General features: G+C 30.0%; 1 protein-coding gene across 5 annotated transcripts in view; it reads right to left on the bottom strand.

Annotated features, from left to right (window-relative positions):
- Positions 1–390: 390 nt before the first annotated feature.
- LOC106469125 (TNF receptor-associated factor 6-like) overlaps positions 391–18,151 on the bottom strand; it is a 24,969-nt gene continuing 7,208 nt past the window's right edge. The window contains exons 1-7 of one of the 5 annotated variants that reach the window (XM_022397554.1): positions 16,819–17,249; positions 14,970–15,113; positions 10,511–10,657; positions 8,485–8,646; positions 5,811–5,882; positions 3,852–3,932; positions 391–2,483 (exon numbers count right to left, since the gene is read on the bottom strand). In XM_022397554.1, the coding sequence (XP_022253262.1) occupies positions 1,596–2,483; positions 3,852–3,932; positions 5,811–5,882; positions 8,485–8,646; positions 10,511–10,615 (1,308 nt within the window). In that variant the 5' untranslated portion in view covers positions 10,616–10,657; positions 14,970–15,113; positions 16,819–17,249 and the 3' untranslated portion in view covers positions 391–1,595. Of the gene's footprint in view, positions 2,484–3,851; positions 3,933–5,810; positions 5,883–8,484; positions 8,647–10,510; positions 10,658–14,969; positions 15,114–16,485; positions 16,771–16,818; positions 17,250–18,151 lie in introns of those variants that run through there. The other 4 variants (XM_013929585.2, XM_013929586.2, XM_022397553.1 and 1 more) reach the window with 4 other exon arrangements.

Below are 18,151 nucleotides of genomic sequence, written 5' to 3'. Positions count from 1 at the left end.
TTCACTATAACAACCTTACTGAAACTCTGTGCAGTAGTTGACATAACATATCCAAGTTATTCAGCCACCCTTCAGCTATAAGACCCAAAATTGGTCACCACCTTCAAGTAGGGAGTTGTAACTCTTGTCTGGTCATCATTTTGGGGGAGAATTTATAGTGTTTATTCCCAGCACTTTCAAGTTATTTATGTTAATGACAAGACATCACATCAGATGAAAAAATAAATGTTGAAATCATGATTTTTTTGGATTACTAAGAGTATTTTGATGAATAAAAAATAAGAAGTTAGGCTTAATGAAGTAAATGTTTAGACATGCCACAGGTAATATTACAGAAAAATTGTGTTAAACCCGAGAAGAAATTCCAATGAAGAACAAACTGGTGTCGTCTATTATACAAAATAAGGAAAAACTTTATTTTGTTGTTCAAGTATACATTTTTATTACAAATATTAAACTTATGGGCAGAGGAAGAAATTGATTCATTTGTTGTTAATCCTTAAATGATACAATTTAAAATCATTCAATATTGCTAGGCATATCTAGAAAATCTAAAGTCACCCTGTATTCCTCACAATAAGAATCTTAACAGGTCTACTTAAAATTTACACATTTTTTTTTTTTGGTAAAGATAAATGTTTCAAATAAGAAACCTTATAAACTTCTGCACAATAACAAAAAAAGCTCTTAACCAACATTTTATTAAAATAAATATTTAACTTTGAATACACCTTCTTGAGTATCAAAATAAACTTGTTAATTAATATATGAAGCTAAACAAGTCCTTATCCAGTAAAGACTAACAAATGATTTGCATTAAAACAAGAATTAAAAGACTATTCAGTACCAGTCAATACAAATATATAACACACAAATAGTCTAAATAAAGTGATATGGGACAAAGAAATTGAAAAAACAACAACAAAATAATGCAATGGGTTAAAAAAAATTGTGTTAGGTAGTCAAGCAAGTGCCACAATGTCAAACAATAAAACTATTTCAAAAACTGTCAGCTGAATTAGATAGCCTTGTAGAAAATTCAGTAATGTAGAATCATCTCTTTCTATTGGTTATAAATAATCCAATATAGCAAATGTCAGCGAGAGTTATTGACAATTTTTTTGGAAGACAGGATGAGGTATTTTATTAAAATATCTGACTTTGAATAAACTTCCTTGAGTATCAAAATCAACTTCTTAATTGACATACGATGCTTGACAAGTCCTTACCCAATAAAGATTAACAAATTATCTGCATTGAAAACAAGAATTCAAAGAAGAATGTATAATAACAGTCACAAAAAATTATGTACAAATAATTAGTTTAAGTAAAATTTAAAATGGGCAATTCAGAGTAAAGAAATGGCATGATACAGAGAAGTAACGATTCAGAATTTATTTCAGTATTTCCTTTTTGAACTTAAACTTTTATAATATTAAAATTGGAATTATAAACTATTTTTTGATGCCAAGTTTATTGACACACATTGATTATAGTTGTTGAAAAGTTCTTTGAATTTCAGAAAATATAAGTGTGAAGCAAATGTCTGTAGAAATTTTCTCACGTGGTATAGCACTTGGAGAACTTTGTAAATATCATGATAAACTGACTACTTCAATCTTTATAATCAAAGTTTCATTCTTAATGTATCCTCCTGAGTAAAGTTTTGACATTTTTGTAAACTCTTTATAACCATAACCTTTAACATTTCTCTCAGACTTTGGTCGATGAAATGCCTGCAAGCTAGAATTTGACTCCAGGGCGTTCACAATATGCTTACAAGAAGGATCTTCAGTTTGACTTATGACTATAAGATAAAAACTTCCCTGGAAAGGCCATGACAATAAATCATCATAGTCACCTCTCATAAAGTGTAGAAAAAGTGATATAATCAAATCATCGTCATCTTCACTTGGTTGCAAGAACAAACGTAGACAGGCTTTATAACCAAATGGAGAGGTATAAAATCCTGGACTGTAACACACCATTCCTCCCATATGTTTTGTCTTTTCTGCTAAAGAAGAAAAATTTTTAATTTTCCAAAAGAAAATACCATTGCATATACGTTCCTCAATGACTGACATACTCGTACAAAGTTTGCAAATTTGTCTTTTTTGTTCTTCCAACTGTTGTTCTAGATGGTTAACTTTGATAGTTAATTCTTTATTTTGCTGCTCAAGACTAATTACTTTTGCACGTAAGTCAACTGACAAACTGTCTTCACAATGCAATACCTTTTTCATACTTGAGACTTCTGTTTCTTTATCATCATTTACTATTGTTGACATTTTTTCAGAAGAACTTAAATGAGATTGCTTGAACTTTTCCAACATTTTTAAAAAACTTTCTATGGATGAGTTGGAGGAGTTATTCTGTAATAATTTAGTAAAGTTTTCACACAATGTGTAAAATGCTTGAAAAAGTAGTGTGAGATGCCTGGCAACATCTTTCTGTAAATGAGCACCAAGGTATAGACGTTCTATCTGCAAGGGGGAAAAAAAATATTAGCAATTTTGTAAAAAATTCTGTCCTCTTTTTTAAGTCCCACAACTTAATATTTTTTAAATCTATCCTGATATTTAGCACAACTTTAAATCTTAAGTAACTCTTTATCAACTTAAAACATATTTTAAAATGTGATGATAAAAAAAAAGAGCTAAAATTAATTTTAATCCAAAAAATACAAATTTCTATGTAAACTTTTATTTGCAGTAGGACTTCACTTAGATGCATTGAAAATTCGCTAACCCTTGTTTCATATATATAACAAAAAATATGAAAATACATAAGATTGTTGTAAATGTGTATAATGTACTGAACATCTTTGAAATAAACAAACATTATTCACAAAGCAAGTTCTTTAAAAAGCTGCACAAAAAATATAGGACTCATTTCATATTTAGTTTCACCAATTTTCTTTTTTTTTACTTAAAATATCAAATAGTAGTCATTAGAAAATGTAGTACCTATCATAATTCATAGAATTTGCTGTTGTGATTGCATGTAACATTCTGTTCAAAAAACTACAGCTTAATATTTGAAAAAAAAAACTATGCTAGTACAATAATTTATATTAAATGTTTAGGTTTACAACATTTAGACACAGTCTGCTTTCTTTTGCTTTGTTTTAATTCAGACCACTGATGAAAGGTAAAGATGACTAACAGCCATAAGATCGCATCTTCTGCCATTCCTAATTTATATATTACATACGAAAGTTCCCATATTTATATCGACAACTTAGCCACTAGTGCTCTTCAGTGAAGCACAATAAAAATCATCAGTAGAGGTTTATCAATTCTTTGTAGCACAGTACAACAAACCACAGAAAAAGGAATAAAATTCACTATAGAATAAATATCTCTTAAAATGATGACTGCTGAGTATGAAAATAGTACACCAGATCTACAAATACATCCACTTATGTAGATATCTGTGCACACATGCATGTAACAGAAAGATCCACCAAAATATAATCAAATGTATATAATGGATTATTGATTTATGTTAAAACTTCAGATATGACAAGATAAAATTAATCATATCAAATGTTCATGTAGAAATAGAGAAAGAATTTTTTGTATCATTATACAACTGGTATTGGAAATGTGCATTTCATTCTCATTATTGGAAAATGGCTGTAACAACCTTCCATGTTTAGCTAAAATCAAATCTTACAGAAATGAAAAAAAAAATACATTTCTATGCTTCAACACAAGTCACCCATATCATTATGTAGAATGTAAAAAAAAAAAGAGAGAGAGATATTACTAAACCATAAACCTAATTTCATATTTCAAAACAAGCTTTTACATGCACAATGAAGAAAACAAAGATCAAGTAGAACTTACGATATCCTCCTCACAACCAAGATCTTTAAATGGGCAAGAAACATAGGCTCTCATGCAGCTAGTATTAATATGGTTTTCCATCTGCAACATATGTACAACAATGGTTAAATAAAACAAATAATATGGTAGTAAGTTACTGTTTTGATCCTCTTTTAGTTAGCGGACATACATATTTAAAATATTCTACATTAGAAACACATAATATAAAAATAAGCCCAAATCAGTCGTTTATCAAATACATTTCCAAATAAGTACAATGGCTATTCATCAAACAATTTACTAGTACCACAATCTTGTACCTGATGATGACAAAACCTTGTCGAAACGTTGTACATTTGCTGTTATGTTAAACTTATATTAAAGTTTTTCTTCATTACCCATTCAAGCCGTCTCCAGCCATTATGTGTTACCACAATAACTTTTATAAACTAAAAACTTTAGCTTTAAGCAAAAAATTAATGTTCTGACCACAAGAAATATCTGAAAATAATTTTTATTTCCTAATTATCAGTTTTTTAACCTACTTCAAGACAAAATCCACTAATGACAGAGTAAGTAAAATTTTGAATATAAAACTTATCTTAAATTTCTTTAATGTGTATTCTGTAGAACTCGTATGAGAGAAAGAGAGGATTAACTTGCTAATTGTATTCTGTTAATTTATAAATATGAATAATACATTCCCTTTGACAAAGGTTATCTGTACAATTGGAAAGAAACAGCTTGAGATACTATTTTTAAAATGGATGTGGAGGGGAAGGAAAACACACCTGTCCAAATTAACCTGAGAAAGAGAATCCATTAAATGAACTTTTCTCAGAAATCCTTAGTAAAATAAAAGTATAGCTAAATAAAGCCTGAAAAAATCAGTACATAAAGTAAACCCCAACAAAACCATGTCCAGTAGTGTGTTTTATTGAAATAATAACCGCCAGAAAAAACAGATGTGAATAAACTGGAGAAAAATGGCAAACAAATTCACCCCCCATCTTGCAAAGAAGTGTAGGAAGCTGAAACTCATTACACAGCAAGTGTGATGATGATATCTTATATACATTCATGATAGAACCTAGAGAGACTTGCTAAAAAACACAAGTTTAGAAATGTGTGTTAACAGCTTTTCTGTCCTTTATCAACTCTTGAAGCTAACGAAAGTAGGTTAAGTATACTACATTAGGAGTCAAAACATTACGCTATGATACAAAATGCTAAAAACTGGCCACACATACTAGCAAGTACCATCAGTAATACATAAGACCTTAAAAACTGTCACAGACACATAAAACTTAGCAAGTTATACAAAACTAAAAAGAGAGAGAGAGAAATCATACATGATATAAATGTCTGTCAAAATAAGAATAACATATAACAAAGAATGAAGAGTGCATCCAGATGAGTTTTCTAATATAAAATCTTTCAATATAACAGTTCTGCAGTTTCACACAAGTTTTTACCAGTTGTACATAGTAAAACTTATTTATTTTACTCTTTTACACAACATTTCATCAGGTGGGATACAAGAATTGAGTCTAACAGAATCTAATTTAAAAAAAGGATCACGTGAGAATCTATAACCAATAGTAATCTACAACCATACAAACAAGCAAACATTTAGCCTGAGTCTAAGTATGGAAAATTGTTCTATATACAAGAGAGAAGGGAATGATTAAAATAGATATAAATGAACATCTTTCTACTTGTTAAGAATGTGAATGAGAAGATTAAAAGAGGTATTCACTCTGTAAATTATCTTAACTTTTTTTATGTAAATAAATAACATATTTCTTATTAAAGATTCTAATTTTCATCAAAATAAAACATGAAAATCAAAAAGATTATTTTTATATACACCAGCCAATGTAAAAAATTGTGTGCTCTACTTTCTACAGAAAGAAAACATGTTGTTCCTACGTATTTTCCAAATGGTCAACTGTTCCCTATATTTTTTAGAATACTTACACTTCTTCTTGTCACTAGAACCTCACAAAGTTGGCAAGGCTGGGGCACGAACATGCAACTTGTAAAATGAGACTGAAAATGGAAAACAAAAATAAAAAATACAAATAATTATAAACTTTCTATAAACTATTAAATACAGTTCAAAGGAAGTTCACGAAGGAAATTACATTCACACACAAAAAAAACTTAATGAGTAAGACTAAAACCTACAACTAACAAGGTTAGTACCCTATAACATCAGTTGTTCAAACATTAAGCTGGACTTGTATTCTTTAATACAATAAAGTAGATCTGAGTAATTTGATCAGAGCCACCAAATCAAACACAATGCCATGAAAAAAGAAAATTAGCCAGAAGAGCAACTCAATAACTATCAACAGAATTGAGGAACAACAAAGAAAGAAGCTGTCACCACCTGTAAAGAAACAGAGATGGAAAAGAACAACATAAAAGACCCTTTGAATCAGTAAATATATAACAAGAAAAAGAAACTGTCTTACAATGTACTATACACCAACCATCTTGCCCAGTGTTATAAAGTGTCAAGAAGTGTGTGATATGAAAGAGGAAAGAATAGGGGGTTATCATTCCTAAACTCGTAAGTCAAGAATGGTAACACCCAGAGACAGAATTCACTTGAGAAGCAGTTTAGAATAGTATGATCTTACAAATATCAATCACTGTATGTTAAGACCCTTTTATTAACATTGTGTACATACACTGAAAATAAAGTCAAAATATAGTATAACAAATGAGATCCTACAAAATTTAGGATCTCTACAAGATAAGCCCATATATAATGCAATGTTGTTTAACCCAGAAAAAAAAAAATTAAAAACCTTGTTTTACGCTAAAAGAAAAAATTGGTAGTATGATCAATAATAGCCTGAATGTTATCCTGTGAAACTTAACAAATAGATAACTTGTGTGAGGTATATAAGAAAGGTAATATGGTCAAAAGCTAGACTAGAAAACAGTATGAATAAAAATCCTTTTAATCACTGGCACTGAATAATTCAACACAGTACAAAAAAAAGTAAAAAAAAAACAAATCTGGAAATGAACTATTAAAAATACTCTATAAAAAAAGAAATGTATATGAAATAACATACAGATGGTGATTTATTTTGAAAACAAGATGCACATCAGCACTGTCCATCATGTAATGAGAATCTAGAACCACAGAAAGGTGGTTTTTGTACTGGGTTTTAGAAAAGTAATCTTATAAAAACAGAACTAGATTCATAAACACAAGTATAACAACTGGAAGTAAAAGATGTCTTAAAATATATGACATGAAAAGTGTGTGAGATATTAAAGTCCAAAGAGAGAGACAAAAATAATTGTTAATAAAAAAAAATAACAGTAAAGTACAGACTCTTAGATTTTTCACCTCCACGTACTTCAAGAGCATTACTTCACTCTCAAATGATTTTGTGGTAAATGATATACCATGCATTTATATCTTCTTGTAATATTACAATGTTTATTCCAAATTTATAATTTCTTCTGTATATGTGAATGTTTCACATAACAAGTGTTTGTAAAAACTGTTAAGTTCATCTCATTCAAGCTGCCTTTGTTACTCACTAGAAGATAACATCTGTTCTATCCAGGGAGTTTATTCCTGTAATACTGCACATTTTGCAAGAATGTCAACAGCAGTGTCCTCCCAGCATAGGTCACGTGATATCTCAAGGTTATGGCTTCCTTTATGTTTTAATGAAATTGACCAACAGTGATATAAGTGGCACATGTCCTAAGAATATAGTGTTATAGATATTTGGTATATAATACTATGATCTCTTCTTGGTCAGCTTTCTCTCTCTATCTATCTCAAGCTTAATCCCTCAGATTGGTAAGTGAGGTTTAAGTTCTTTCTTTTAAGATAGTAAAACTGTCCTAATGTTTAACCTGTAAGTATAGTGTTAAACAATTTTTATTAAACATCTTTGTAAGTTATTAGGAAAGTATAGTGAGTTAACTATACAGTATAGGTGCTGTCCTTCATCTTCTGCACATTATTTTGATTTTTTTAGTATAAACACTTTTTTTACATTGCACCTTTGTGTCTAGTTTCTTTTTTTTAAAAACTCAGTCAGCAGACAACTCATTATTACTTTGGAATAAATATGTTTTTGAACCTTCTGTTAACAAATGGACCTATCCCACTGTTCTTAAGTTAACTCAGTTTTACCTGTATAAACCACATTTTCATCTAGTGAAAAAAACACTAGTGGACAAAATCCTTTAAAAAAAAGTTCAAAGTAACTGTTTCAACATACAAGTCTTTGTATGCTTATCCCATGAAAAGGTCAGACAATTTTTAATTGCTCAGAATAAATAAATAAATAAAAAGAGGAAGCTAATATCTTGTGATAATAAAACATTTTTCGGAAACACAATAAAAATTTTGAAGGAATGAATATAATTTACCATTTCTCAAATTAACACTTTCCAAATTCTTGTATTATCTATAAAGAAAAAAAAATTAAAGCAAGGAACCATATTAACAAATGTTTAGCCAGAGTAACGGGTCTTGTTTCTATGGTTTAAAGTGATTTGTTAAGTAGATGATAAATCTAAACGAAATGGTAACAAACCATTCTAGATTAATTGTTTTTAAAACAAAGAAATAAGTCACAGTTATAAATACCACATAAAACTTCCATACCCTGCTCTCTTTTCTTGGGAAAGTGTCATGGCAATGGTCGCATTCTATAAGTTTAGAAAGACATTCTTGAGAAAGGTGGATAGCAACCAACTTTCGTTTCATTCGAACTCTACATCCTTCAGGACATGTCACAATTTCATGTTCACAAGTACTTCTGTGGATCTTGAAAATAAAATTACTTATAAACTAAACCAGACCTTAATGAAGTATAAAAATTTCAATTAAGTATTATGCCACCAGCTAAATTTATTACAATTTGTACATCTAGCGTTAATAAAATTATACAAATATCTTGAAAATTGAAAATGTTGAGGAGAATGAAAAATAAGTAAATGCAATTTACTTGATTTTTTTTTGCAATTAAGTCATTTATCCTTTTAAGAAACATGAAATAAAGAAGTATACAAACATAGCTCAATGACAAGACAACACGATATATTTGTTTACTGTTTAACAGGAAGACTGATTTAACAGTCAATCTACAGAAGAAGTTAGAAAATCTCAGAGATTATCAGAATGTTACGATGTCAAACCAAATTTGAATGTTATATTTTCTTTCAAAATTACTGAAGAACAAACCATATTCCAAACTATGACATCCTTCAATTCCTTCTTAATATTCATATCTTATCACAAAAACCAACTACATGTAAACTGAGCATGATATCTAAGATATCTGCTATACAACTATTACACTAATTATTAATTTACTAATACATTTATTTCTTTGCATTCTCATTCAAGAATACAGATAAGTACTTATTAAACAAGAAACTATTTTAAAAATTCACCAGTGGATTACACAGCCTACAAAAAGTAGCATTCATCTGGTTTGAAGAAATATGCATATGTAACTAATATTAAGCTGTAACCCACAAAATAAAAAAAGTAAAATAAATCAACTCCAGGTATCATTTCAACATTTGTTACTTGACTTCAACCTGCAAAAACTGAATTACAAAGCTATGTATTCTAAATATCGCAGTAATTCATGTTACTTGATAATAATTTTCAAGTTTTTATATATAAATAAACAGCAATGTCTAACTTCAACTGTTGCTTTGCAAATACATCTGAAACTATCTATGAGCTGGGAAGTCGAAACATCTTTACATTAACTTCTGATGAACTTAGTAATATATTCACACACACATATATAAATGAAACAATACAAAAATATTTTTAAAACTCTTTACTATTGTTAATTTCAAATGAATATATAAAAACACACATACATAAAAGCGTCACCAGTTTTGTGGACCTTCAAGAATATTCTTCAGTTTCTAAAATAAGACTCTCTCATTGTCAAGTGAGTCTTGTCAGAGAGAGAATCTTGCTGTTACTGACATCACTGTGTAAACATGCTACTGATAATTCATTCAGCCAATCAAATAAGTTGTAGCATTAACCTAGTTGTATAACTGAACAATAAGAATCAACATTATATAAAAAGTATGTTGTGTTGTCAGGAAGCATGGAAGTTTTTGTTTTTTCCCATAAACAACTGAGGGAATGATTACTTTAATTGCCATAATCATCAAATACAGCTGGTCACACCTAGTGTTGAATTACAGATACCTTTATGTTATTAAAAACTGGCAAACTAATAAACTGAAATGAGACCATAAAGAGCTAAACAAAGGTACAGATAAAACATGTCTGAACAACAACATAGCTTCTATTGTTTAATTTCAAACTCAAGTTACAACTGGCTTTTCATGTACTCGAGAAGAAAGTATACACTAATTAGCTGTTAATAAAATGTACTTCAGACAGTGTTTATAAGCATTTAATGGGATTAATGGAATTAATAAAATTACATCATTTGTCTTCTATAAAAACAGCAATGAATTTAAAAATTCAAATGAATACAGAGTTGTTACACTGTTCATTTTAAAAAATTCTTTACCTCTTGATTATTTGCTTGTTTAGAGTTTGACTATTAGATTTGTGGTTCAAATATCTGTGCCTATAAATTACAAATGGCCAGAGTGAGCACTGATATCATTACAGTATTTACAATTACCTCAAAACTGTCAAAGTCTATAAGTTCAGTACACTGAGGGCACTTAATCTTGAAACCTTGAATCTCACGGTTTGTCAAATTGTCAGTAACAATCTCTTCTTCCATTATTGGGGTATTACCTTCTGGACTCGTCTTTTTTTAACTTTCCTGTAAAACCATATCTTTATGAATTAAACACATTTAAACGTAAATTCTTTAACAATCAAACAGTGTGATGAGCTTTGATAAACATATAACAATTTAACACCAGTGTTTAACATAAATGTTCTTAATTAACAATTAAAAATATGATTATTTGTTTTTTATTTACAAACTTTTGTGTTCAGAAATAAAAGGCAAGTCAATGCCCATTTGATTAAAATTCTCTGTAGACTGCACCACATGTGCAGATGTATTTTGCATATTTCAGAAACTTTCAATGGTATTAGTGCTAAAAGTACACACTACATCCTTGACAACAAGAATCTCTTATTTCATTTCCAAGGCCATAAACATTTACTAATTTGTAATGTAATCTACAACACAAGTTCTGTGTAATGTAGGTTATAAGCAGTAGTTAGTACTGGTGTACTGAAGATCATGTTTTTTTTTTACCTACATGTTGTACTAAAATAGATAGATTACATAATTCTAGGTTATTAGCAAGATGCATAGAAAAGCTAATAAGCATCTGAACATACAAAAACAAAAAAGACAACAACTGGATATATAAAAAGGAAATGGAAAATGTTCTAATTGGAGCATATAATTAAACCTAAGGGAAGGTTGGCAGAAATTCTGATGGGGAAAAATGATAAAATAAAAGGGAGAAGAGTGGGAGGCAGGTAGAGACTCACTTGCCTTGATGACACTTGTATATGAGAAACTTGAATTAGGAAAGATAGCGCAGGCAGTGAGAAATACAGAACAACAAAAACCACAATTGTTGACCTTCTGAACAGGGCAGAACACCATGACTGACTCATTGATTGACAGGATAGTGAGAATTGGATATTTTCAGAAGTCTCTCACCAAAATCAAGAGACTTAGCAGCTGTGCATCCTTCATTTTGGATTTTAAGAACTGTATCATATCTATGTATCACACCTCTATCTGCATCATTCTCGACTTTTACATTGATTTTTCTCAAAGCAATGATAGCATTCTGCTTTTTGCACAAATTAAGTCTATTCTTGAGTTGGTCAAAGAGGTCTTCTAACTTGTCTCTTTTTGTAGAAAACAAGTTTAGAGTGAATTCTGAAGGAGATTATTACTTAACGTACCATGTTGTAGCCAGTGATTGTTTTTGTTATAGTGACTACTACCCTGTCAAAGCCAATTAAAGTTTGTTAAATGTTCTTGAACAAATTGTGAAACTCTTATCTGCTGTGGAGAATGTAGTAACACCCCTCCAGCAGCTTTTGGATATACCTATACTGTATACCCCATATCTGAAGAAGAAAGGTCCACTTTTCGAAATTGCTCGAGATATAGGGTTTTTATTCATTTCTATCAAGACTTCTTGAACCTACATATTTTTCTAACATCATGAATGACCATATCTTGTTAGTCTTATCTGGTTGAAACCACAGCACTTACATTGCCAGAGCCACACTTCAAGTTTTCCACTTTCCACAGACAGCACTTTCTTGAGGTTAGCCATTTAGATTGTTTGTTGGTTACAATGTAAACTTTTGTAATATTCTTCACATGGTATTATTGAAAATAACTGAATACTGAAGGAATTAATCCATTGAAACATAATCTGATAACTGCTGCACTTTATAACTCTATACAAACGTCTTTTTATCTCAGTCAGTCACCAGCGGTAATTTGGCCACAGTTTCTATTGATAGGAAACATATTCCCTTTCATTTGTCACTGTTGATAAATGTCTTTGAACAGCTGGTTAAAGCAAGTGGGTTTGAAAATTATCCTATTCTAGACATATACACAGTATCATAACCCTCTTCCCCAATGTTTCACATATCCTATTCTAGACACATACACAGTATCATAACCCTCTTCCCCAATGTTTCACATATCCTATTCTAGACATATACACAGTATCATAACCCTCTTCCCCACTGTTTCACATATCCTATTCTAGACATATACACAGTATCATAACCCTCTTCCCCAATGTTTCACATATCCTATTCTAGACATATACACAGTATCATAACCCTCTTCCCCACTGTTTCACAAATAACGTTTAAGGTGACTAAATTTCTGCATTATAATAAGGATCAAGGAATTACATGATCAGTTTTTTCGTATATACAAATAAATAGTGTTACAAGTGTTTCTTTGTATGGGAGTAGTCATAATAAAGTGTTGAACCATTTCAAAGACAAGAACCTAGAATAACCAATGAGAAACAATACAATTTAAAAAAAAAATCTTAAAAATTTTAATACGGGAGAAAAGTATTCAAAAACTTTGTTTCTTTCTTTAAAAAGTTTTGTAATTGCGATGTCTCATCACAAAATATCTTTTGATTTTAATTTTTTACCTGTTCTTAACCAATATAAATTATTTATCATAAGCATAAAAACTAGGGGTATTTTAATTTGAGTTTTCTGTCGATCACATTAACACCATTACTGCTTAAACACGTAAGTACTGACTGACATTTCTTTACATCAGAAAACTTGTAATCAATACAGATATACAATACAAGTACCTTAAGAGTTTCAACACCATTGACATTTTGCCTTAAATTATATTAATTATGGATTTGGTGAGAAGTTCCTTTTTGTTTAAGAGATACAACAGTTTTGTGGAAAAGGAGAAGAACAGTTTAAAGGTTATCGATAAAACCCTATTGCCTTTAGCTGTGGTGAAAAGAGCTACTAAAGATCCAGGTTCGAATAACAAAAATTTTGAACTTAAGAGCAAGATGGTTACTGCCACCTTGAACACGACTTCATCTGAAGTCATGAATTTCATTTTGGTCCCCTCTTCTACAAAGTATGTGAAGATGTTAGGAAGATGCTGAGACAAGACAATACAATGGCACCTCAAATTCAAATGTAATATTCAGCAGACACAAACTGCTGGATCCTATGAACTAGAGGAGACCTGCAAAACATTTGAATGCCTTTACTTGAACACATGGTTTAGATATAAATAGTTACTTGCATCATTTGGGTCACATGTGAACATTTTCTAAAAGTAATATTAAAAATTATATATAGGAAAACTTTCAGTAATACACACAAATGTTTTATTACCAGTTACATCATAGTTTCTTTCAATCACAAACTTAAATTAAAATATGGGGCAAATTAACATAACTGACAGGCAACTTCCAGCTGCTTGTCATTAATTTCAAAGCTTGTACACACACATCTGGTATAAGATTTCTTTGCTAAAAAGAAGTACTCTAAAGTTTGAAATCCCTTTTTTCTAAAACATTGAGTATATAGAACTATTTTGATTCGTGTTGTGTTAAACTTAGCAGTGGAATAATAAGGTTGAAGTAATAATATAGTTAAACATATAGTTAAACCAAAATCCACAGTTATTCATCATCAGAATTACTTCTCTGATAATTATAGACTTTTATAATGGTTTGCTTGATGATATGTAAGGTCTTTAGTTTAAATTTGTTAAATGCTGATTAGGCTTAGTAACCATGGATACATCATAACTGCTAGCCTTCCTATAACTTTATTTCTACATTATTCAAAATTTATGCAATATTTCCACACTTTAGATTTCTGTAAGAGTTCAGTCTTGACCACTTTAAACCCGAACCTTGAGATTGCAACATAGCATACCAAACCTTGCATTAATGCTTTGTTCTTAAGGTATTGTTAGACTGTAGGTTAGTGGAAGATAACCTTCACATTTTGCTAACCTATCTTTCCCATGAGAATACAGACTGGTCATTTTACAATCTTATGTTTTATTAGTTAAAGTTAGAGAAGCATCATTTCTTTGTTGTCTGACTGATCATGTGTGTGTATTTGAATCATTAGAATCGGTCCTTTCCTGGTCTTCGGGCCATTCGTCTTCATATAGTAAAGCCCAGTTTATCTACATTTAGGTTAACCAATACAAAATAATAAGTCAAATAAACAGTCTTGTATCACATTCAATTGTGTTAGTGTGTACAACTGTTTTGTTTTAACATCTTCAAATTCATTTCCAACACTGTAATGAACTAGTTGTCATTCTTCAAACATTAGCAACTCACTGCCAGCTAGATCTTAACATTGCAATAGTGACATAAGAATACCACGTAGAAAAATGAATGTAAAAAGTAACAGTTAATTTGGGTGGCTTGTTTTGCTGGGCAAACAAATATCTTGATGAGCTTGGCACTCCTAAATGAGATCAACATATTAAAGTCATTCTACTCAACTAACAAAAGAGTTAAATAAACAAAACTATGTTAAATTGCCTAAAAATTCATTGACTACAAAAGCTACAGAAAAAGTACTTTAATTTCACCAGAACCAATATAACTTACACTACTTACAGAACATATCACCATAGAATGTTTGGATTGGATCTCTTGCATACAAAAGGCATATCAGGCATTAAAACTTCTGTTTAAGAGCAGGTACAAATTCAAAGCTGTAGCCTCGTGCGTGTACTAATCTCTGGAACAATCCTGTAACGAATTAACAAACTTAATATGTATTTATTACTACAGATATCTTTAAATTAACTTCATTCTAAATTACAAAACATTTCATTGACTACTTGCTAAACTGACATAATTATGCCCAATTAAAATGTTATATCACTTTTTATGTGACAATTATACAGTATACACATCAAGTGTATTCCATACTCAAAATTATTTTGTATTTCTGATAAACCAACTGTTACAGAACAGTTTTAAGAGAACTAATATAGTGGAGTTCTATAAACTGGCCACCTATGAGATAATTACATGTAGTTGGTTTGGAGAAATTGCCAAAAGTTAAAAATTTGTTAATACAATGTTATTTCAAATAGCAGTGACGAGCAGTCACATTTTTATTTTCTGCAAGCAACTTTGACCCTGGTTCAGTAAAAAAAAAACAAAAAAACTTAAAAAGAATTATTTATCATTGAAAATGGTTTATAAATTTCTTTTTATGAAATAATGACATAAGTTTGATCACTGGTCAATTCAACATCTTTTCCACATAACATATTCACACATACATTCAACAAATGTGTTAACTACAAAAGATGTTACTGTGGTATAAATGGTATGTGGGGGGGGGGGGCGTCTAATTTGGATTCTTTCTATAATCTAAAGTAATAAAATCTGCACATTAATGTTGCTACAACACATGGATTGTTAGCCAGCCCCCAATCCAAATTAGGAAAAATAATAGTTACATTACTGGAAAAGTTAAATTATGTAGAGATATAGAATACAATAATGACTTATCAGTACACTGATCATCTGATAACACAAACAAATTAATAAAATAATATACATGTATGTTCATGTAGTTGAATAAATAAATTATAACAGGTAGTTAATTCACAAAGCTAACATTTAAGAGATAACTTTCCAAACAATTTATTCAGTTGGTAAGAAATTAAATTACAAAGTTCATAACTTGGAATGCCCAGTTTGAGAAAAGTGTAATATTTAAAAATTAAAGGGTTTGATTCATACTTGAATAATAAATTAATATGTACAATTTTATTTTATTAAGTATTTGGTTTAAGAAGAGACTAAACCAGTTTTAGGAGGTACCAATGTATCAATAACTTTTGCTAGATTCATATACCTAGTAATAGCAGCATACACAATTGTGTACTGATATAAGTAAACATCGCAACTGGTAGAAAATATGTATCACAATAACACAAATCTAAAATTAAAATCACACAGCAATTTACAGTTGTACCTCTCACGTTTTCATTTACCAAGAGCTGAAAAACATGTTCTGTTAGTGTTAGATTTAAGTTTCATAATACCATATATCAATAATCAAAACCCCATTAATTTATGTGCTATTTTTAAACTCTGTGCTCACCTTCATGAAAGTAACCCAAAACTAAATACTCTGCTGAAAATTAATTTTACAGAACTACAAAATAATCCTGGTCACACTAACGCAAACATTGATATCCTGGACGCAAAATAAATCAATCATCGTAGAACAGAAAAAAACAAAAAGAAACTCATTTTGCGTTCACTAGACACAGAAAAAGTGGAAATAGACGCAATAAGATTCATCCATTCCAGACCAGAAAGGTGTCACCGACATCCTTTAGTTTGTTTTCCTTCTGGCACTGGGAATAGTGAACCACATTGAATAAAACTTATCAGAACTCAATTTTCCAGTAGTCTAGTTAATCACACTCACATGGAAATCGTAGCCGTGTTTCATAACGTGGTGAATCACTTAGGCCTAGGTCAAAAATTTAAGTTTCTATTGTATAATTAAAAGTGCAACGATACTAAAGCAATCTAAACATATTTATCTTTATTAATATTAGGTATTTTAGATACTGAATTAATACATATAATGATTTACAACTTTATTTATATTGTTGATGACAGTAATACTAATAGGACTGAGTTTCTACTACGGATACGCCTGTCCAAGTTAATTCAAAACACAATAACGACCTCATTTCTTCAGTTGTTGACAAACGCAAACCCCTATCTGTCCTCTGCCAGTCACGGTTTCAAAATACGATTTCTAACGTCTTTAAACACACAAACTTAAGGTTTAACTGAACCTTTCCAGCCCTATACTTGAGCAAAGTATTTCCAACATCGCTTTGCTTTTATTAAACATAGATATCTGAAAGTTTTAAGAGTGACTCTTATAAGTATAAACTACAAAAAAGGCAAGAAATAATTATTCTCTGATTTTTAATTTTATTGTAATAGGTCCTTAAATGCGAATAATAAAAAAACGTAATTCCAATTTTTCTAAATAGTGAACTGATTGTTAACTTTGTAATATTTTGCTATGTAATTCTGTTGGGTACTTTTATAATTTAATCGGTAAAATATTTGTTGACACTGTCTAAACAATTTGTAATAAAAAATAGGAAACTTAAACATCACTATTAAAAAACGAAAAAATATGTTTTTATAATAATTCGGTCAATTTGAAAAATATTTTTTTACAATTAAATTGGTATTTTTTGAACATGTTATTTTTATCAAAAATGTGAATTACATAATTTTATTGTTTTAAAGTACTGGTGTTTTCAAAAAGAGGGCCCTAGTTTACATGTGTGATTAGTAGACAGAACCAGTCGAGGGTTCCCTCTCGTAAGTGAAATTTAACATTATTTCCAATTCACAACTTTACGTGTTCTTGAATACATTGTACTGTCTTTTGAAATGTGTTTATTTTATATGTATCTGTGAAAATGTTAAAATTTATATCGTAAATCTAAACATAATGAATTTGAACTATACGATCTTATCTATTTTCACAAATAAAATCTTGGATTTCCATAAATATTATCCTAATACAAGTTCGATAATAGCGACTACTAGTGTAACAATTTCATTCAAAAAACAAAGAAAAAAATTACAACTGCGTTACATCAGTACTAATGAGATTTTTAATGAAAATGAGTTCCTAGAACGACTGTTTTTGAATTTCGCGCAAAGCTACACGAGGGATATCTGCGTAGCCATCCCTAATTTAGCAGTGTAAGACTAGAGGGAAGGCA

The sequence above is a fragment of the Limulus polyphemus genome, unplaced genomic scaffold (assembly GCF_000517525.1).
Source record: "Limulus polyphemus unplaced genomic scaffold, Limulus_polyphemus-2.1.2 Scaffold3318, whole genome shotgun sequence".
Lineage (NCBI taxonomy): Eukaryota > Metazoa > Arthropoda > Merostomata > Xiphosura > Limulidae > Limulus > Limulus polyphemus.
This window is presented reverse-complemented; position numbering and strand designations above follow the sequence as displayed.